The sequence below is a fragment of the Vigna radiata genome, chromosome 6 (assembly GCF_000741045.1).
Source record: "Vigna radiata var. radiata cultivar VC1973A chromosome 6, Vradiata_ver6, whole genome shotgun sequence".
Lineage (NCBI taxonomy): Eukaryota > Viridiplantae > Streptophyta > Magnoliopsida > Fabales > Fabaceae > Vigna > Vigna radiata.
The window spans coordinates 36,687,285-36,709,563 of NC_028356.1; the positions used below are offsets into that span (position 1 = coordinate 36,687,285).

At 33.2% G+C, this 22,279-nt stretch overlaps 5 protein-coding genes across 15 annotated transcripts; 2 read left to right on the forward strand and 3 right to left on the reverse strand.

The window, feature by feature from the left end:
- Window positions 1-2,264: 2,264 nt before the first annotated feature.
- On the reverse strand, window positions 2,265-4,386 carry LOC106764478. Of its 4 annotated transcripts, none has more exons than XM_022781737.1 (4): window positions 4,260-4,332; window positions 3,887-3,999; window positions 3,646-3,767; window positions 2,265-2,643 (listed from the first exon to the last, which is right to left on the reverse strand). In XM_022781737.1, exons 3-4 carry the CDS (start codon window positions 3,737-3,739, stop codon window positions 2,501-2,503), a joined length of 237 nt encoding a protein of 78 aa, XP_022637458.1. In that variant the 5' UTR covers window positions 3,740-3,767; window positions 3,887-3,999; window positions 4,260-4,332; the 3' UTR covers window positions 2,265-2,500. The 4 variants fall into 4 exon arrangements, with proteins under 4 accessions (XP_022637458.1, XP_014504247.1, XP_014504246.1 ...); XM_014648761.2 differs by having other exon boundaries at window positions 2,267-2,643; window positions 3,877-3,999; window positions 4,300-4,386; XM_014648760.2 differs by having other exon boundaries at window positions 2,267-2,643; window positions 3,877-3,999.
- Window positions 4,387-7,141: 2,755 nt separating this feature from the next.
- Window positions 7,142-8,185, forward strand: LOC106764079 (uncharacterized protein At1g76070). The gene has a single exon (XM_014648295.2). It carries the CDS (start codon window positions 7,281-7,283, stop codon window positions 8,007-8,009), a length of 729 nt encoding a protein of 242 aa, XP_014503781.1. The 5' UTR covers window positions 7,142-7,280; the 3' UTR covers window positions 8,010-8,185.
- A 2,705-nt stretch (window positions 8,186-10,890) lies between these two features.
- On the forward strand, window positions 10,891-12,575 carry LOC106765234. 5 transcript variants are annotated; one of them, XR_002668355.1, is made up of 3 exons: window positions 10,891-11,395; window positions 11,829-12,080; window positions 12,353-12,575. XR_002668355.1 is itself a non-coding variant. In XM_022782603.1 (2 exons), exon 1 carries the CDS (start codon window positions 10,926-10,928, stop codon window positions 11,385-11,387), a length of 462 nt encoding a protein of 153 aa, XP_022638324.1. In that variant the 5' UTR covers window positions 10,891-10,925; the 3' UTR covers window positions 11,388-11,395; window positions 12,353-12,575. The 5 variants fall into 5 exon arrangements, 4 of the variants coding, with proteins under 4 accessions (XP_022638324.1, XP_014505266.1, XP_014505267.1 ...); XM_022782603.1 differs by lacking the exon at window positions 11,829-12,080; XM_014649780.2 differs by lacking the exon at window positions 11,829-12,080 and having other exon boundaries at window positions 12,358-12,575.
- Window positions 12,408-15,666, reverse strand: LOC106765233 (calcium-dependent protein kinase 2). Of its 2 annotated transcripts, none has more exons than XM_014649779.2 (8): window positions 14,872-15,666; window positions 14,632-14,775; window positions 14,052-14,204; window positions 13,724-13,839; window positions 13,389-13,556; window positions 13,152-13,279; window positions 12,856-12,955; window positions 12,408-12,774 (listed from the first exon to the last, which is right to left on the reverse strand). In XM_014649779.2, exons 1-8 carry the CDS (start codon window positions 15,662-15,664, stop codon window positions 12,721-12,723), a joined length of 1,656 nt encoding a protein of 551 aa, XP_014505265.2. In that variant the 5' UTR covers window positions 15,665-15,666; the 3' UTR covers window positions 12,408-12,720. The 2 variants fall into 2 exon arrangements, with proteins under 2 accessions (XP_014505265.2, XP_022638323.1); XM_022782602.1 differs by having other exon boundaries at window positions 13,152-13,324; window positions 13,380-13,556.
- A 638-nt stretch (window positions 15,667-16,304) lies between these two features.
- On the reverse strand, window positions 16,305-20,713 carry LOC106765097 (calcium-dependent protein kinase 29). 3 transcript variants are annotated; one of them, XM_014649596.2, is made up of 9 exons: window positions 20,105-20,713; window positions 18,670-18,815; window positions 17,954-18,097; window positions 17,709-17,861; window positions 17,476-17,591; window positions 17,087-17,254; window positions 16,862-16,989; window positions 16,662-16,761; window positions 16,305-16,574 (listed from the first exon to the last, which is right to left on the reverse strand). In XM_014649596.2, exons 1-9 carry the CDS (start codon window positions 20,635-20,637, stop codon window positions 16,491-16,493), a joined length of 1,572 nt encoding a protein of 523 aa, XP_014505082.1. In that variant the 5' UTR covers window positions 20,638-20,713; the 3' UTR covers window positions 16,305-16,490. The 3 variants fall into 3 exon arrangements, with proteins under 3 accessions (XP_014505082.1, XP_014505081.1, XP_014505080.1); XM_014649595.2 differs by lacking the exon at window positions 18,670-18,815 and having other exon boundaries at window positions 19,959-20,711; XM_014649594.2 differs by lacking the exon at window positions 20,105-20,713 and having other exon boundaries at window positions 18,670-19,742.
- Between the last annotated feature and the right edge of the window lie 1,566 nt (window positions 20,714-22,279).

Consider the following 22,279-nt stretch of genomic DNA (forward strand, 5'->3'; position numbering starts at 1 on the left):
TCATCCATGGCAACTGAAGCCATATCAATAACTATGGAAAATGTATCTAATATGACTTTTAATTTTCAAAAAGAATAATTGGTTTATACTATTTATAATCAATTCAAAAGATAAAAAGAAGCAGAGATATAATATGATAAGATAGAAAGATAAAAGAAAAACAGATATAAGTCACGCTATAATAAATTATATGCTATGATAGATAAAAAAGAAGATAAGTTTAGTTATAATAAATGGTATGGTATGATAAAATAATAATAATAATAATAATAATAATAGCGTTAATGAGGATTTTAACCAAGGTAAAATTGATGAATAGTTATTGTTTAAATTTCCTTATTTGACAAGTATTTAGAGTATATAGTTTGACAATTAAATAATAATACTTATCATTATAGTTATTATATATTATGATATGGAGAAGACAAATTTGGCATTTCTTAGGCTAGTTTATTTTATAATCTAAAAATTATAATGACTAAGTTTTTTAAGTTTATTATATTTTTAAAATAATTAATTTGATTGTGGCATAAAATTATTATTAAATATTGGTAATTTACTTTAAAAATATAAGCATTCGTTTAAAAGAGATAAACAATTCCATTTTAAAAAAAGTATGTCTATTAAAAAAGATATATATATATATATATATATATATATATATATATATATATATATATATATATATACTCCTAAAATATATTATAAAATATCTTGAATATATTTAAAAATAGTAATATCAGATTTTATTGTTTTTAAAATATTAAAATATAATGATAATTGATTATCTGTTATCTTTAAAATATTATAATACAATAATTAAATATATAATAACTTAACAATATAATACTCGATTATTTTCAAATAATATTATTTAAGATACTTATTTACTCATAACTTCAAGAATATATAAATAATTATTCGACTTAAACATATATTTTTCTTTAAATTTTGGAATTTTTTCATGAACAGGTATCATTTAGTCAGAAATAACAATATGGATCAATCCGTACTATTTTGATTTTCATATTCAATCTGCAAAAAGCATTTAGTTAGTGGACATTTATAGACGCATTCTTTTGTGATTTAGAAACTTATATACGAGTTTAATCAAATATCTATTATCCTTATATATAACTAATTATGTGAAATAAAAATTTATCTTAATATATAAAGAATTGTTTTAAGTGAGTTTAATCTCGAATGCATATTTAGTATATTGTTTTTTAAGTAATAAACTAAATATCTAGGATTTTGTTTAATAGATTACATCTAGTATATTATGTCTTAAACGTTTGCAAATATTATATATTGCTATGCATAATAGAATAAGGTATGAGATATATATTTACATACAAATAAGTAATTTAACTTTCAGAAATATTAATAAAATAAGAACGAATGTATTCAATACTTAAATGCCTAAATAAAATCGAAAGTTTAAATTTTATTAGAAGATTTAGTACTTCAAGCATCCTTAAGTATAATGTAATTATAGGAAGGATTGTTTGCATAATGTAATTATTGTAAAAGACCAGACCTTACACAAGAAAAAAAAACATGGTTTAATACTCACCCCAAACAATCATATCCACTAAACAACCATTATAATAATATATATTAGTATTTAAAATTACAATCTATACTATTCATAAAGAATTTTAGTTGTTAAATAATTTATATATTTAAAAATATTTTGAAATAGTTAACATATAAATATTATTTTTACCAATGTCTATAAACTTTATAAAGGTTTAGATATATTATTAATCTCAGTAAAAGAGTGGATTTTGATTTTAATTCCGTTTCTTTATTGGTATTGTGATATAGTGTCAACATGTAGCACCTATAAATCTATCACGATCCATGAAATAATCGTTATTTATTTATCTTAAAAAAGGGATCAAATATTAAAATAACGACTTAAAATTTTTAACAACTGAAAACAAAGAAAAATATTGTACGATTACTAAAACCAAAATTTACATATATTACATAGACTATAAATCGTCATTTCAAATTTTCTATGAATGTAAATTAAATAAAAATGGGAAAAAAAACAAACAAAAGCTTAAAAACATATTAAAATCATTTGATAAATTCACTACTGAATTTAATTCTTCATCTTCTTTATCAAAATTAATTTTTACGACACCTCAATAAAAACATATCTGATTGTAGCCGGGAGGAGAAGTTGAAAAGCTTATGACTATGTTTTGTATGCATGTACAATCTTTAGCAACATATACAGTGGAAAGAATAGTCAGGAACAAGATTGGTATAATGCCAATATAAATAGGATTATATCAAGTATTAAATTAAAAAGATTGTTTACTCTTAATGAATCTCTCTGTAGAATGTAGAAAGGGACAATCATCATGCAAAGTTATTAATCAACGGAGAATTTAAACCATAATTTTACAGATACCATGTCATTCATGAACTAATTTAATTTTTTACTCTCCTAATAAGGCGAGGTATTTGATCACATACCAATCCATCAACGGTGACCTTGCATGTCAAGCATTTCATCAAGTCGGTTCAGTCTATCCAATCCCTCACTAATCAAGAAACGGATCCTTTGCTTGTCATTGCAGTTTCTATTATTTTCCATCTCTTGTCTGATTGTCTGTCTCAGTTCAACTGCACAGTCCATTACATCAACCAATGTCATAAAACTTACATGTATCAATGAACTGGAAATTTTTTAACAGTCAATCTTAACACCAACAAGTAATTATTGGTGTAAAAGAAAATCAAAATAAAGTGAGCACATACATTCCTTTGGACCAACCAGAAACTAAGATCGATAAACTCATTATATACATGATCCACATTTATATATTATTCGTACCCACAAGTAAAAATGTATCTTACTTAAGAAGAGGTTTCTTTACAATTCCCTGGAACATGCATTTAAAAATACTTCTTTTCTTTAACATGGGAAGACTTCTACTCTATTGTCCGTATCTTACCGTCTCAAACCAGAGAACATCAGGACTCGTGCCTTGATTTCCTGACCAGATACCGAGTCTGTTTAGACACAGGTTTTGAGAGTTTTTCAACTGAAAAAAGTTCTGTATTTCTACTAGAGAGGCTCTCAGAAACTCTTTTAAGCTTTGTATCCACCAAACAGACACTAAATAAGCGATAGCACATTTTTGTTAAGAAAATAAATAACATTATTTATGCAGTTCACTTGTTATCCTAGTTTTGAGGAGATTTTTTCTTAAAGTAGCTTAGTTGTTTATAAACGCTATAAAAGGAAGTTAGCTTCAGCTTATGTAGTACTGGGTTTGTTCCTATTGTTATGGTCTGTTCTTTTGTACTAGCTTATCTAATAAGCATGCAGTCATTAAATCTGAATAACAGAGATACGCATTTCTCATAATTCTTTTATTCTCAGTTATAAACAATTTTGCCTGTGTAGACCACAAAACGGCACAACACTCAGAAAGTGTCACCGGAATTATAAGTGTGGACCAAAATTATGCTTTCAATTTTACCAACTTCACTTCACAGTTCAGAAACACATCTTCCTGAATATTTGTAAAGTTTCATTATAAAACTATAAATAATCGTGTATAACATCACAAGAATGTTGATCTGTATAAAGGAATAAGCCATATAATTGAGAATATTCACCTCTGGCAGAAGAAGGAGCTCGACCAGAAATTCTCAATGCTTGTCTGTAAAGCCTCAAGACTCGAGCACGGAGAAGGAAGTCCTGCAGGTCCATCGAGAGAGAGAAACTATCCAGCCTCTTCCTAAACGGGTTGCCATTTCAGAAAACAACAAAACAGTTATGAGAATAGCACATTCAGATGCAGAGTATGCATATTTCTTCATATATCAATTACCAAGTATATCAATTACCAAGTATAACCTGCAATGGCTACAGGTAAGATAAGAAACTAGCTAGGGGATGAAGAGTTAATGACAGAAACTGCAACTTAGTGCAACGAGTAAGAGAGGAGTTAAAATCACCCAGCTGGCGACCTGAATACAGAGAAAACAACGTTAATTTCATTTTTCAAATCACAGACTACAAGAATTGGAAAAGCATCATTAGCACACTTTCACAAACACTTGGTGTGCGTTTCAACTATCGTATGTGGCAAAACGACTAAATGCTTGAAGGGGAAATAGAAAAAGTGGTGAAAGATTTTCGTGGCACCGCGAAAAATGGTCGCATGAAATTGGCGGCAAGAGATAAGCCACGAAATTAGAAAATGGGACAGAAAGGTAACGTAACATACAAGTTGTTTTAATGTAAGTTTTACAGAAAATGCATGCAACCTTCTCCTCGCATGCGATACCTCTGTCGTTCATGGAAGAGATTATTTTCCTGGCCTTGTTAATGCGCATTTCAAATGTGGCCTTTCGCTTTCTGCACCCCATAATTACCATCTACACCTTCAAATTTTTTGAAATTACGTATTATATTTCATGGTTTATTTCATCTAATAAAAAAACATTGTTTTGAAATACTTATTATCGGAATACCTATCCTAAAAATTTTGTAGAAAAAACTTTCCAATAAATATGTATATGTTAATAACACTGTAACAAAATATAAAATATGCTTTGAATGGAGCAATACTATAATTACCTGCAGGGATGGTAGGTAACAAAAAAAAAAAAAGGTTGTAACAAAAGAAGAGAAATACAATAGAATAAATATGAGAAAGAAGGTAATTTCATCTTCCACTTCCAAGACTTTCATCCCGTGTCTTCAATTTTTCTTAAATTATGTAGAAAAAACATCAAATGAATTTTGAAATCTGATTGAGTCTTTATCATATTTTGAAATTTGTTAGACATTTTTCACTCGAATTTTGAAATTTTTTGGTCTTTCATCGGATTTCAAATTTTGGTTGGAGATTAAATTATAATTTAAGAGTATTTTAGCTATTGTCAATGTGTATTATTAACAAAATCGTTGATATGTGGGAAATTTTGTGAATTTCTTCCTGCACCTCATAATTTCTTATTGAACCCATAAGAAAGGTGAAAAGTCAAAGTTGTCCTCGTCTTCTTTCCTCTCCTTTCCCATTGCACATCCATACTTTCTTCTATCTCTACCTGGTCTTCTTCTTCCACCTTCACCTCCACCTATCTTCTTCTTTCACTCCCACCTAAAAAGCATTCACAGGTATCTATTAAAACAAATTAAAAGATAACAATAATATATAGAAAATTACATTTCGGATTGTACACTTTAAAATGTAATTTAACATTATAGATTGAATAATTCAAATTGTAATTTTACATTATACAATCTCAATGCAAATTACATTATAAATTGTTTTTCAAATTTATATTACGGAATGTAAAATTCAGAATATAATTTCGTATTATAGATTATGCCATTCAAAATGTAACTTACATTCTATATTGACTTATATTATATGACTCAAAATATAAATTTGTATTATAAATTATATAATAAAAATGTAATTTTACATTATATATTATAATCTAAAATATCTATGGATTGCACACAGTATGTGAAACTATAATTACAATAACGAAATATAAATGTGGTTTCCATAACTCAGATAAAGTCAATAAAATTCACTATTTAATGATTTAAAAATGAATTTTTCCCAAGTGGCCATTTTTTCTTAAAATTTGACAAATACACTCTCGATAAGACACGTGTAATACCATCCTTCAACATTGACTCTAATAGTTGTATTCACTGAATGTGGTTATTAAGAAATAGAGAAAAGAAAACGATGATGAGAGAAAAGAAGTCATATACCCTTTAAGAAAAATCAATGCAAAAGGGAAAAGAAAAATATGAAATTATACACCCATATACCATTATTTCCTTGCTACTACTTTTTTTTATTATTAAGGGTAAAAATGTGATTTAGTTAATAGGGATACTATACCGTAATTGTTCATACATTATAAACAAGCTCATGATTCCACCAAATAGAGGAAAAACAGAAACAAAAATTGTGGTTCAAAAATTAAAAGGTACAGAGGAAATTACAATTTTGCCTAATTTTCAGCTAAAATGACACTTGATCTATTTTAATCGTTTGTTCTTTAGAGAAGTTATTTTTTTAGTTGGAATACACGGGTTGTACCAGTATAGATTAAAAAAATATAAAAAAAAAAATATACTTGTAGTGCTTACTAAAAGTTACAAATAATATTTCGAAGAAACAAAACTGAAGAAAACGTGTTTTCAATTTTTTTTATTATTATTAAAGATTCACTTCTCTCTTTCGTCATTTTACCACGGAAAAAATAGTTAGTATCTACCATTACTATTGTTTATATAACATAAACTGTCGTATTTGGCATGCACAATTGTTTCAACTCTCGACGTCCCTCTCATCCTCGTCAACTACACAGCATTGAGTTGGTAACCTTTTTCTGCTTGTATTCATTTTTTTAATCTTTATAATATATACACAATCACAAGTTGACAATAGAAAAATTACAAGCCGTCTGAATTAATGAGCTAAACATAAAATAAACTATCCAATAAATATTTCTGTAACTTTAATTTAATTTTCCTAATGTGTATTTTTTTTTCAACCCCTTAAACTATAATTCGATGACCAAATTAGGAAAATAGTTTAATATATCACGTTCACTTTTCCTGCCACGTTTATGCAGCGAGAGAAAATACAAAGTTTGTCTTATTTCACCAAAACCATGTGTTCATCTATCTAAACATGTTTGACCCACTTGTCGTGTGTAGTGATTGGATAAAAACTTCACAAGCCAAATCAGCTCGGATTAACATGAAGTTATTTTGTATTTATCTTTTGGTTTGACTGATACGAGTAACTTACAGAAGGGGATACCTTTTTCTGAAAGTATTTGAAGGCTATAACTTGTAAGTTAAAAATGAACAAAAGCAAAATCCAACATAGTTGTTATAATTACAAGGATTAAAGCGCTGAAATTCAAATGACACAAAAGTGGAACGTTTGTTTGATATGAGAAAAAAGCAGTCTGTACTGTTTGCATATGTTACAGGAAGGAGACAGTAAAAGTGGTATATTGTGAGTTAAATGCGTGTTTATTATGTTGTCGTCACCCGAAAACGGTGTTTCGTTTGTCTTTCCTATGTTGTCAGTCACAGCGATTTTATTTGACCAACCATTTCAGTAGCTTACTCTCCCACCTTTATTGACAATGTCAAAAACAAGCTAACCTTCACACGTCTGTGATAACTTAAGGTTTGATATAAATACAACTAAATCCCTCCTGATTCCAACAATTTTTTCTTCACATCTAGCAGATTTGAATCCATGGAGAAAGAGAATAAACAGTCAAAGCTGAAGAGCAGGATCTTGAAGATACTGCCAAAAGCTGCAGCGGTGACATTCCAAAACCCTCCCTTCAGCCCTGGCCGGGATCACAAGTTCAAGAGCCATGCCGGCAAAGGCTTCTTCTCTGGCCCCATGATTCCCGATGAGGCTAGAAGAAAACCCAGGGATGGCGGCGTCGAAACTCAAGAGCCCACATCGCCCAAAATCTCCTGCATGGGACAGATCAAGCACAAGAAAAAGCACATTAAAAAGGGCGGGCCGAAGACCATGTCGATGCCCACACGCGCCACGGATTCCACCACTCCCAGAGAGCCCACGGAGGAAAAGAAACGGGCTTCGAAGTTTCAGAGGATGTTGTTCCACACGGGGAAACCGAAACCTCCGGCGAAGAAAAAATCTGATGCGGGCGACGAGAGAACGCCGCCGCTGGGTCACATGAGGCGATTTGCAAGTGGGCGTGAGACTTTTTCGAATTTCGATTGGAAGGCCCAGATTGCGCCTGATGAAAGGGATTGCTATTCGGACAACGATGATAGAGTGGAGAGCGATGCAGAGGATGAGGTGATAATCCCTTTCTCTGCTCCTCTGACGGTCGGTGGTGCTCCTATGCTGAGTGTGCAGCCTCGGAAAGAGATTAATCTGTGGAAGAGAAGAACCATGGAAGCACCCAGGCCTCTTCAGTTGAATCCTGTGCTTACGGCCAAATGATTCTTTTCTTATTCAGATTTTTAGGTTTCTTTTTATTCATTTCTTTCATTCTCTAAACAAACACTGTTCTTGGTGTTCATGAACACGTATTTTGTTTCCTTCTTCTTCCCATCCTCGTGTATAGAAAAGATGGTTAATCATAAAACATGGTATAGCGATCAGATTCATTTGATTTATCCTACCTATTTATTTACTTTTTGTACGATGAAAATATACATAGGATTTAAAGCCTTGCTGGGAAAATTTCAAAACGAGAAAAATTAATGGAAAAAAAAAAAGGTGTTTAAGCTTAGATAGTTGATGGAAGGAAGAAAGGGGTTGATGGTTACATTTTCTTAAATATGTCCACCGACACTTTCGATCAATACGACCATTCTTTTAATAATGTTCATTTAAGTTTTCGCCTCAAAACTTGTGCTCTCTTATTAATATTAATATTAATTTTATCGGTTCTTTCAATGTTGTTTTAATATTTTTATACTAATAACTCCTTTATTTTTTGTTTTCACCTGATTGTTTTCAGAAAATTAATATATAATTTGTAAACATTTATCTCTTCGTTGGAGGCACGTGAATTTATAATTAATGAATGGAAATTATTGTGATTTTAAATTAAGATGATAAAAATTAAGTACAATTAGGTTTTCTTTTTAATTTGAGGAGCCAGTTTGACCAATTACTATATTTTAAAAGATGAAAGTGATTGTTAATGCACAATCTAGAGACTATTTTATTAATTTAATAGACTAACTAAATTGATTCTTATAATTTCAAGATGTAAATCGCCAAATCTGAAATATTGTTTGATTAGTTTCTGCTGTCAAATCATTTATGTTTTTTCTACTTCCGTTGGGTTGAACGTGTGTCTGCTAAGGTTTTCAAACCTGAGATTCTTTTTCTTCAATACCAAAAAAATCAAAGTGCAATTTATTAATTGTTAAAATAAAAGAGGAAAATAATATAAAAAAAACAATTATCCTTTCTATTTTTTTTAAACATTAAAATAATATAAAAGAAAAGAAAGATATTTTAAGTTCTTTTTATGATGTAAAAAATAAGAATTAAATATGTTTTTAGTTCTTTGGACGATTTTGATTTTAGTTCTTCGTTCAAAATAAGGGTTCTTCAATTTTAGAAAATTATGGTTTCAGTTCTTTTTATCAAATTTTTTTAATTTTATTTATTGTTTCAAATGCGTTTTTCAGTTAATATCGAAACAAAAATGTGTCAAAATCCAAAAACGTGCTTGAAACAACAAATAAAGTTAAAAAAATTTGGTAAAAATGACTAAAACCAAAGTTTTCTAAAGTTGAAAGACTAAATTGTACTTTAATTTAAAAGAGGGATTAAAACCAAAATTACCTTAAAATATAAGAACTAAAAACATATTTAACCAAAAAAATAAATATCACAGTATATTTCTTATACCTTTAAATTAAAAAATTATTATGTCTAATAGTTTCACACAGAACAAACTTCCTTAAACATTTGGTTAAAACCACTTAGGCGTTCCTGTTTTCGTAAGGTCTTCCCATTTTAGTCCCGTTCTTATAAAACTTCCCAATTGGATCCTCAAAAGTACTAATTTGAAACAATCCAACCCCTACCGTTAAAAATCGTTAACGACCGTTTAAATATCAATGACGTAGCATTATAAATTAATTTTATATTAATAATTATTAATAAATATTTGTGTGATCAAGATTTTAGAAGGGTAAATTTGGAATAGAAAATAATTTCTTCTGCAGAACCCAAACATAGCTCCCACTTCATCTTCTTCCTCAAACCAACCCTAAAACAGAAATTTGCATATCTCGGAATTTCAATCTTTTTCCTCAGACCGAACAAAAATAATCAAATCCTTTATAAAACCCTAATTTTGATCTTTTTCCCCAATTCAATTTGTCGAGCCCGCCACCGTCACAGTAGAGCCCGTCGCCAACGCTGCCAAGAGCCGATGGAGCTTCATAGGGTCAGTGGCGCTTCTCCCTTTGCTTCTTTTGTTCTGATAATTGTAGCCATCTCCCTGTATTGGGTTTCGTCTTCTATATGTATCTACTGTGTGATGAACCGGAAGAGAGGATTTGATGCTTCGAATCCAAGAATTTGGATGGATTGGTGTGTGATGATGGGAAAGCGTAGTAGAGATTAGGGGGCTGATTTGGTCTTCTCCGTTTTGATTTGAATCTATTCAGAGTTTTGGGATTTTTCTGAGGTCACAGAAGAAATGCTTGGTTGATCTTTTTGAGGACCCAATTGGGAAGTTTTATAAGAACGAGACGAAAATGAAAAAACCTTACGAAAACAAGGACGCCTAAGTGGTTTTAACCTAAACATTTCACTAAAAAGAAATCATTGTTTTCCTTACGCTTCAATATAGGAACATCACAAAAAAAAGTAAAAGATAAAAAAAAAAAAAAAAAAAAAAGACTATACATGTATGTCTTTGTAAACTTTACATTTTCAATTGCCTTCTAACTTTATAGTACATTTTTTTAACTAATTCTACTAATTATATGAAAATAAATTTTTTAATCAAATTTGTTATCTTTAATTTTACGAAGACATTAAAGACTTTTCAAAGTTCTATATTAGCTTGATACTGAAAATAAAGTTGATTAGAAGAAAGTAGTTAAAAACAAAAACTTTATTCGTACATTCATTTATTTATTTGAGAAGTAATCATCCACAAAACTCATTAATTGTAAGTTTTCTAAAGAACTTATACTATTAAAAATACATTATTATTATTTAAATAAAACATTTATTTTGATTTTCTTGATCTTACGTATAATTAATAATTTTAAACAATATAATTCGATATTAATATTAAAATATAGTTCTATTGTATTTTTTTCATTAATTTAATGAGAAATAAATAAACAGTGTGTTGGAAGGGAGAAAGAGCGAAGAGAAATGGTAGGAAAGGTGCAAGAATGGCGATGCGTTTGGAATTGGATTCATCGCCGGAATTTGAGATGCAGTCAGCAGCGTTTCTTGCACGACGGCCCAGACACCGTAGAGGAGCTTCTCGACAGGCACCTTGTCAAAAACAAAAACAAAAACGATAACGACGAGTTCGAGAATCGGAGGCAACTCACCAGCACTCGCCGCGAAGCGCTGAGTCTGTACCGTGACATTCTTCGGGCCACCCGATTCTTCATGTGGCCCGATTCCAGAGGCGTCATCTGGCGCGACGTACTCAGACAAAATGCCCGAACAGAATTCGAACAGGCCCGCTTCGAAACCGACCCGGAAATCGTAACCCGACTGCTTATCGGGGGACGCGAAGCCCTACACTCCGCTATCGACAAGCTCGCCGAGAAGCATAGACATAACATTCAGAAAGATAATCCCTCTGATTCCCATCCACGCTGATTCATAAGGTAGTCAAGTTACGCAATTTTTCACTTGCGAATTCCTTTGAATTTCTGTCAATTTATTGTACCTTAATTACGCAATTTCTGTCAATTTATGTTAGTTTTTTTAGCACATAATATTGTATTGTTCCTTTGGTATTGAATTTTGTCTTGGATAAAAAAGGATCCCCTTTCTTAGCATCTAATAAGCACGGGTGAAAATTTGCTTCCTTGGCCCAATACTTGATGTGATTGTTTATGTACCAAAATTTCCTTGTTTACAAATGTTTATGAAAGGTGAAACTGTATTCATGTTTGCTCCCAATACAGTTTTAATTGGATTCATGACGATTCTTGACTTTGAACTGTTTCTGGAGCTTGACAACTATTCATTTAGTTGTGGTGCTGACTGTTCATGTAGACCACTGCTAATTCAAAGTGGTGCAAATTGAAATTCCAGGTCTTGAAAGTGAAGGACTGGATTCGATCAATCGTTTTGTGATATGTTTTCAGGGGAAGAACAAAATTAAACAAGCCTCTCCCTACTATTTTCACACTTGACATTTGTTTTGCCAGAGCCCGTTGTTCATTGCGAATTCTGTGGTTAAATCATTAAAATTCATTGCCAGACACCAATCGCTGTATCCTTGCTGTTTGACATTGTTCTTTCTGACAGGGTTCTTACTTGTATGGCATGAGCATTCGGGATTATGTAAGAGTTTGAATGAGTAGTACATTTTGATATGTTTTGTAGTCAGTATGGGGTATGTGTGTTTCTTTTTAAAAAAAGTTAAGTATTGACAGATATAACTTTGCATTTTACTTTTGAAATGCCTAAGTAACTGGGATTGAATTAAGGAACGTGTTAGGATTAGGAATATTTATTCTAGTATTATTAGCTCTTGCGATTAGTTGAGTAAGTACAGTAAAAATTGTCTGAGGTAGGTTTTATTGGATTAAATTTATTTACTGATGCTTGTTAAGTGTAGGGATTGGATTAGAGAAGGACCTGTTGTTCAGGCATTGAAACAAAAATCTATTGATGTGGAATATCAGTTCAACCACGCAGCTGCTGAACTCGCATATTAGAAAATTTGTTGACAAGTTCTGATAACAAGTTTATCGTGTATATAAAAAACATGTATATAAAATTATCTGTGTAATAACATTACTAATGTGTTTGGAATGACAGTGGGAGTTTTGCTTTTGTCGTATAGAGAATATGGTAATTTGGAATTAGACTGTAGTAGTGCGTTTCTCAAGTGATTCTATCTGGTGCAGCACGGAAACTAGTACAAGACGTAGCAGAATATTGTTGGCGATTAGCTGATCTTATCGTTTGTCATAGTTATTCAGCATTCGTTTCTCATCATGCTCATAAATTCCTCATAGGTAATTTTCCCATCCTGCAAAATCAAAACCAACTCTACTGTTAGTCACAATTCACTTGAAGAGCAGATATAAGAGAGAATAAACCTACAACACACTTTGTCAGAGTCTACATCCTCGAAGACTCCATCTATCGCAGCTTCATCTCCCATTTGGTGTACAGTGATAGCTTCCCTAAGTTCATCTCTCGTTATATAACTATTCAAATGGAAAAATTACTTCAATCAAACAAGAATTAGTAAGATTCAAAACTAAAAAATAGACGAAAATCTTGTATCTGTATTTGTGTACCAGAAAAACTTTCGCTTCCTTTGAAAACCTTACTAAACTCATTACATGATTTAATTGTATATATTAGGATCAAGATTATAAAATCAATGAACTGAAGACTAACCCCTTGTCATCCTTGTCAAAGTAATGAAAAGCCTTGAACAAACTCCCCCCCTTCTCCAGTCTGTGTCGATCCATGGTGGCAGCAATGAATTCATAATAGTTAATTGTTCCATTCTTGTCATTACCAATCTGACAGTGCACGTGATGAAGAAAGAGCATATACCACAGTTTAGTCTTGCTTAATAAATAGAGAAAAAACTTGAAAATTTATTTTCTTATTACCATGGACTGAACTTACAGCATTCAATAGCTGCCTTATTTCAGATTCACTAGGCAGGGAACCCAATCTGGATAATCCAGATTTGAGTTCTTCAAATGTGATAGTGCCACTGCCATCAGTATCCATATTGTTGAACATTTGTCTGGGGCCCTTTGTTTCTTCCTCTGAAAGATTTTCTGCTATTACCTTCCATGTTCAGAAATAACAAATTCTATTAGTTAAAGTGTATTTTACCTCATTTTTGTCGTACCAAGAAATTGTAACACGATTTTTTATAATAAAACTTTCACTTTGCGTGGTATTTGATAATTTATTTGATTAAATTTGATGCACGACTGAAAAATTTGACGGACCTTCATTGCAAGCTTCTTCATCTGGTTCATTGCTTTAAACTCTTCCATCCTACTTAAAACAGCACTGTCTGGATGCTTTTCTGATCCTTCACCAGCTTCTTTCAACCATGGATGTTCTGGTTCAAACATATAACGTGATTTACTTGAATATTAAAGTTGGTAATCCTGTTTGTTAATTAACATGTGTAACTGAGAGATAATAGTTAAAACTCTGCGTTGCCTATTACAAAAGACTTCTGGTGTATGTAAAGGGGTGATGAAAGCATCAATCACTGTTATCTGAAACTAGTAAAACTACCAAAACTTGGCAACAATAACACAAATTTACCAAGGGCCTCAGCAGCTGTAATCCGTTCCTTAGGGTCATAAGTAAGCATTTTTCTGATCAAATCTTTTGCAGCGTCTGATGTAGAAGGCCATGGCTCGCTATCCATATCTAACTTAGCACCCAAAACATTATCAAACACGCCTTTCTCGGTTTCTGAAACCCGCAAACAAGTCACAAAATCAAGAAAAAAACAGCTAAAACTACATATGCTATGTACTAATCAACGTTTCAGAAAGCTGCTAACGTATTAATGATTTGAAATTTAGTTCAGAATCATAAAATCATGAACCAGAGTTAACAAATAGGAAACAAAGACTTGCATAATTTTATAATCTTTAATAAATTTCTGTCAATGACAGAAATTATATGAAAAAACCGTGTTAAGAATTGTACAAGCTATTAAGTGTTAGACAATAAACATGCAACAATGCAATGAGGTCTACATAAACAAATGGCTGACAATCCTTTAGTTTTTGAATCATAAACAAGGCTAACTACTGCAACAATTGTTCTAAATGATGATTTAAATTTCTTCGTGCTACTGTGAACCAAAACTGAGTGATGCATGCATTTTACTTACCAGCCCAAAATGGAGGCACCCCACTTAAGAGAATGTATAAAATGACTCCTGCATTCCAAACATCTATCTCCTTTCCGTAATTCCGTTTCAAAACCTCAGGAGCCACGTAATATGCATTTCCAACAATATCTTTATACACCTCACCTGTGCAATTATTTAGCATTATCAAATAATTAGACTAAGAAAAAGTTCTGATAATAAAGAACGAAGAAGATGAATGAACATGAAAGGTGTAATAACCAGTGTGAAAGAAGACAGAGGAACCAAAATCCGTGAGTTTCAAAGGGGCATCCTCGTCCTTGGTGGCGAACAAGAAATTCTCTGGCTTGAGGTCTCGATGCATCACACCCATGAAATGGCACACGTCGACCACCTTCACAATCTGTCTCATCACAGTGGCCGCTTCACGCTCCGAGTGTCTACCTTTTGCAACAATACGGTCAAAGAGTTCACCTCCACTGCACAACTCCATTACTAGATGCACGTTCTCCCTGTCCTCGTAAGCTCCCTTGAATTCCACTATGTTATGTTGCCCTGAAAGATGCTGCAGAATCATAACTTCTCTTCTAACATTCTCAACTTCTTGCGGACCCTTCTTTGCTATGGATTTGCATGCATAGGAAATTGCTGTGGCCTTCTCTACACACAGATAAGTCACGCCAAACTTGCCTCTTCCCAGCTCTTTCTTCATCTCGTACGTGTGCTTTATTTTAACGTAAGGCTTCCCAAGAACAGGTCCTGTTTGTGAAGAACATTGGGTTGGCATGGGAGGAGGAACAAGAGAACGTGGAAAAGGGAGGTTTTTCCGAGGTTGTTTGTAGGTGAGTTGAGGAGCAGAATCTGTCGAAGAAATTGGAATTTCATCGTCTGTTGTGTGTGTTAACACCTTTGAGAATCCCACTCCCATGACTCTATCTTTCAGGCAAACTGAAGCTGTTTCTGCCTTACATGTTCTTTTTTGTAATGTGATTATTTGGCATTTCCACTTTCTGCTTTTCTTCTTTACTTCCATCAGTGGCAAGAATATCAGCATCCCTTCCCGTCTGGATAATCAATCAGTTATATGAATGAGACTTTTTTACATGTTAAAATTAAATTATACACTTTTTTATAATTTATGAAAATTTCAATTTTTATATTTTTTATGAATAGTATTGAAATTTTTATTTAAATGTGATATAAGTATCTGAGTCTCTTTTAAAATTTTAAACCTTTCTATATTTGTTGCCTAGTTTTATAAGAAATGTGTTTAATAATTCAAATAGAAATAGCTAAAAATAATAAGTGTCATGTTAAATTTGTCATAATTAAAAAAAAAAATAGTATTCCGTTTTCTCTGGCCATGTATAAATTATCAACACGAATTTAATAGGTATAAAGTTAACATATTTAATGTTTTAAAATTTTCTCCATTATTTTAACTATTCCTTTCTACTCAGTTTACTGTATTATTTTCACCGACAAAATAACATTAATACTCTACTATAAGTATATCTTTTAATTACATATAAAAAGCTGCATACATACATGTTGAAATTCTAAACATTAGAAAAAATAAACTGAATCAAGAAAAGTTTTGAAAGTTTTAAAACATTTTTTTTTCTAAATATTTCTCGTATCAAATAACAATCATAAAGTTATCAATAGCAGAATTTAGATTATAGTTTTATTTATTTTGCACATATTGCAGTTTATTCAATAGAAGCTTTACAAAGTTTGGCATAGAGTGGGAATGCCATGAAGAAAATACACACATTCACACATTCAAAGGTGATTCAATCATCAGCAGCAAGCAGCAAACAGCAAGAAAAATCCAGAAACCGATTTGTTTTGATGCCACACAGCACAACACAATACAGCTATCGTGGTTTCTCCTTCTCATCATTATCCAGAATCCCTTTTCTCATCATTGCCACAAACTCCTGGTAATTTATTTTCCCATCCTGCAAATTGAAAGCTCAACCATTAGTCCATACCATTACATCATAATAACACAACCTTTGAACATAACCTAAGTAACAATATCATACGTTATCAGTATCAACATCATCGATCACTTCATCTATAGTTGCCTCATCTCCCATCTGATATTCAGTCAATGCTTGTCTAAGCTCTTCTCTTGTTATATATCTGACCAAAGTCAGCAAAAACCATAGAAAATACACAATTCAAATACACTAATAATGTACTAAAGTTAAACAGATATCAAACTATTGAACTTCGTACTGACCCACTGTTGTCCTTGTCAAAGTATTGAAAAGCCTTATACAGATTCTCTTCCTTCTCCAGTTTATGTCGGTTTATAGTGGCAGTGATGAATTCTTGATAGTCAATAGTTCCACTCTTGTCAACATCAGCCTGAGATGGAAAAATTATATGTATCATTGTTTATTATATCTTGGTGTATAAGAATAAAGTATTTTGTAAAGATTAATTCGGACGAGACTAATCTTACAGCTTCCATTAGCTGCTTTATTTCATATTCACTAAGCTTGGATCCCAATTTGGTCAATCCAGATTTGAGTTCCTCGTATGTGATTGTGCCACTGCGATCAGTGTCCATATTGTTGAACATTTGTTTCAAGCCCTTGATTTCCTCCTCTGAAAGGTTTTCTGCTATAACCTTTCATATAAAAAAACAAGCAAATTCAATTACTAGAACAATATTCACTTCTATTTTCTGTCAAGCAAGTGATACAGATTTTTACTCTGAAGTTTTTAATTAACTCTCCACTTCCACTCACTCGACTGACCACGTTCAACAGTAGTAGTTAAATTTTTGCAAGGCATTTGAATATATATGTTTGATTCAAATTTAATGCACTACTGAAAAATTTGAGGTACCTTTAGAGCAAGTTTCTTCATCTTGTTCATTGCTCTGAACTGTTTCATCCTAGTCAAGACAGCATTGTCTATAGGTTTGTCAGATGCTTCACCACCCTCCTTCATCCACGGGTGTTCTGGTTCAGATGAGAAATATGTAAATGCTTTTCTATTGAGTTTGGATGGAATAAATACTTGAAAAAACATCAGAATGCGTGTGGCTAAAACATAAAATGCAGCAGTGACATACTTACCAAGGGCTTCAGCAGCTGTAATGCGTTTCTTAGGGTCATGATTCAACATTTTTCTGATCAGATCCTTTGCAGCAGCTGAAATAGAAGGCCATGGTGCGCTCTCCAGATCAAGCTTGCCTTCCGAAATTGCATCAAATATGCCCTTCTCGGTTTCTAAAATTGTCCCACATATAATGTTACTAGAGCAATGAACAATACTAAAACAATGTACCTTTCAGACAGAGTCACAGATTATATATACTTACCAGCCCAAAATGGAGGCACTCCACTTAGAAGGATGTATAAAATTATTCCTGCACTCCACACATCTATTTCTTTTCCATAACTCTTCCTTAACACCTCTGGAGCCACATAGTATGCACTTCCAACAACCTCCTTATACACTCTACCTGTACAATTGCATATTATTTAGTACAGTTCAATTAATACATAGTCGCACGTAAATTTTAAAATGTAACTGTTGTCAATATCAGCCAAATTTTTGGCACCACATTGGTGAAAGCAGTTTTTAATACCCAGAGTTTATTTTTCTTTTTGAAATCAACTACCCATCATACTTTTACATACAGAATATCATTTTTACTGGTTTAATGACGACCTCTTGTCTCTGCTATTTTTTTTATTTTATTTTTCTGTTGCTTCTTTTTATAATGGGAAACCGTTTACTCGGTTGACTTGTCATTATCGCATTGGAGATCGTTTACTTGGTTGACTCCATGTGTCCACAATAGCAATTGACTCAGTCTTCTTCCTCTACCTACTGTATTACGGCAATTATTGCTTTTTCATATATACTGACAAACTCACACGGCAAAGTTTGGAATCTCTTTAGTAAAGAAAAAAGGAAAAAGGAGAAGGAGCAATCAGAGGTTGAATGGTGCAGAGAAGGATGTGATGTGGTAAATGTAAATAAAGAAAGTAAAGGAATTAATGAATGGAAGAGAAATGGGTGACGCATGACCTTCTTCAATGAAGACGGACAATCCAAAATCGGTGGCTTTCAACGGTGCCTTGGGATCCTTATTAGCAAGCAAGAAATTTTCTGGCTTAAGGTCTCTATGCATGACTCCCATAAAGTGACATGCATGAACCACATTCACGATTTGTCTGAATATGGAAGCAGCTTCACTCTCGGAGTAACTACCCTTTGCAGTGATGCGATCGAAAAGCTCACCACCCAAACACAACTCCATCACCAAATGCACATTCTGCCAATCCTCGTAAGCACCCTTGAACTCAACGATGTTGGGTTGACCAGAGAGGTGCTGCAGGATCAGAATTTCCCTCTTGACATCTTCAATTTGCTTCTTTTTGGTTAGCCTCCGCTTTGGAATGGACTTGCAGGCATACTTCCTTCCGGTGGTCTTCTCGGTGCAAAGACGAGTGATCCCGAATTGACCCCTCCCCAGCTCCCTCTCCAGCGCGTAAAGGGCGCTGATGTCGAAGTACGGTTTATCCAGAATTCGTGACTGATCACCGAATGATGATGAAGGGGCGATGGAAAGAGAAGGGTCGGAGTTTGGAGCAGAGTAGGGATAACGAGGTCGAAGATGAGGTTGGTTATGGCGTTGTTGTTGGGTTCTTCGTGGTGGTGGGTGTGGACGAGGCTGATAACGATGATGGGGTGGTGAATCATAGTTGATTGTAATTTCGTTGCTGCGGGGTTTGCTGAAGCAGTGCCCCATGTGGATAAATAACGTTTTTTTGTGGAGAGATTCTGATTGATGTGTGAGATTTTCAGCTTCTGAGTTGAAAACACAAGCAGCTAGCTAGCTTGTGTAGAGAACAAACTCGGTGCTAGTACTCTTGATTTATCCTTTGCTTTTGCTTTGGGGTTGGGATATGGATATCGGGTATGGGATGAGATGGTCCTCTCTTCTCACTCACACAACATAAAGCACCATTCCTCACTTTTTTGCATCAGTACGCAGTACGCTTTGTTAGAGAGAGACAAGAGACAGAGAGAGAGAGAGAGGTTTTATTTATTATATGTTGTTTCATGTTAGTGTTTGTGTTTTTATCATAGCTAATGTATGTTGTTTGATCTTTTATGCCCTTATGCTATTCTCTCACTCCAGGCCCACACTCACACCCAATACCAAACCAAAAAAATATGTGTTAGGACGACTTTGTCCTTTAAAAAATCAGGTGACTTTCAATTTGTCAGAAAAGAGGTTCCATGATGTTTGTCTGATACTCTACTACATGCATTTAATAAGGTAAAAATATGGAAATGAAGGAAACAGTGACCTTCCTCGATGAAAATAGAGAGTCCAAAATCAGTGGCTTTGACGGCAGCATCGTCTGTGTTGGTGGCCAACAAGAAGTTTTCTGGCTTGAGGTCTCGATGCATGACGCCCATGAAGTGACAGACATGAACGACGTTCACGATCTGCCTCATCACCGTCGCCGCCTCACGCTCTGAGTAGTTCCCTTTGGCAATGATGCGGTCGAAGAGTTCGCCTCCACTGCACAGCTCCATCACCAGGTGCACGCTGTGTCTGTCTTCGAAAGCCCCTCTGAACTCTACAATGTTGGGTTGCCCCGACAGATGCTGCAGAATCATAACCTCTCTTCTCACGTCCTCGATCTCCTGCGCACTCACCAGCTTCGTCTTCGCAATCGACTTGCATGCGTACTCTCTCTGCGTCGTCTTCTCCACGCACAGATAAGTCACACCCCACTGCCCGCTTCCTAGCTCTTTCTTCATCTCGTACATTTGCTCTATCTTTACGTACGGTTTTCCCAGAATAGCTCCCGTTTGTGGCGTACTCCTCTTCTTCTCAGCACCATCTTCACCAACTACTACTTTCCTTTTTCTACTATCTTCTTTCGACCTATGCTCCGGAGAGGACTCCCATGACTCCTCGATTTCAATTTGACGGGCCTTTCTGCAGCAAAACAATGCCTTAAACAACCCCAACCCCATTTTTTTTTCTTGATCTTTCTGGGTACGTACGTGGTGATAGTTTTGCTTTGCTTTTCTATCAGAGTTCCTGGAACTGATAATAACCCTATTTATATAACCCAATTAATTATTCGCTTCAATGGGGTTGATTACAATTGCCAATGCTTTTGGTGCTTTTCTTCTCACCTTGGCTTAGTGGGAAGAACAAGAATATAACCATCTGTACGCTTGTAGGTTTTAAATTAGAACCTATTCCATTACTCTTCTCTTGGTATTGGTACGATCGGAGGAGAAAGACCACGAACGCTTCGCATCTATATATATGTATGGGTTCTTGTTCACGACTCTTTCCATGTTCATGCTCAGGACAAAGCTTCTGTCTGACCATATCCATAATGCTTCATCTGGTATAAAGGATATACAAAAAAGAAACTACTAATTAACCCTCTAAAACTCTAAAATGAGCTGCATTAAAACCTAAATTGTTTAAAAAATATAGATTGTTAACTGTTTTTAAAAACTGCACTTTCCTATATCGATTCACTGTTCATACTGATTGTTGCATTTGAAAGTTGAATGTGTTGTAATCTATAGGGTACTTGTGGGCTAGAGAAGGCTCAGCTGTTAATCTGTATTTTGCAGTGGTTGCTAAAATCATCATCATCTGTATCTTGGACTGATGTTGAAGATCAAGTAACCTGTACAGTGAGGAATTCGACATTAATGTTTCTTAGAACAAACTTATGGTGCCTGGAGGTTTTATATTCGACATTAATTTGTTAATAGATTTTCTTTGATTTTAACTTTATTTATATTTTAATAAGATTAAACTCACATTATTTAAAAAAGTATAAGATAAAAACTAAATAATAGACCTAAATATAAAAAAAAATTATTAATTATATACTCTTTCCATTCAGTTTCGAGTGAAACTAAATCACTAAAGTCACCAAAAGAGGTTCAAATAGCCATATTGTACAAATTAAATGACAATGATTTTAAAATGATTGAATCTTGAAAAGTGTAGGTGTGCAGGAAAAAATGTAGGGTGGTGCAGGAAGAAACATTCTAAATTAATAGACCAATATAATCACTGTGAAGCCCAATAGGAAGGAGAAGCAGTCCATGGATGGAAGATTTCGTGGTCATTCATCATACAAGTGATATGTTTTCACATAGAATAAAACATCACATTTCATATACCTAACGTCTATTTTTTCCTTCAGTGAAACTTTAACATCAGTCTTTCGCATCACCTCACATCAATAAATGCCATATAAGTACATACAAAATTTCATTAAACTATTTACAAGTACAAAAACTCATATAAATATATATATACATTCAAAAAATTTTAATAATCCCTTTATTTAATTTATCAAAATTAGAAGCACAACGCTGACATTAACTATAATTACAAATGTGTTTGTTGTTTTTCATGTAATAAACCTTCATAATAAATTCAATAACCAATACATTAAATATTACTTTATTAATAATAGCAATTAAGTAAGACAGAGAACACTATGACTATCATATAGAAATTGCAAGTATTTACTTTCATGTCTATCGTGTCATATAAATATAGCTTTATATAGCTTCTTCTAATTTTAAAAAGTAATACAAAGCAAAACAGTGTGACATAAGGTGAATAAATTAAAAC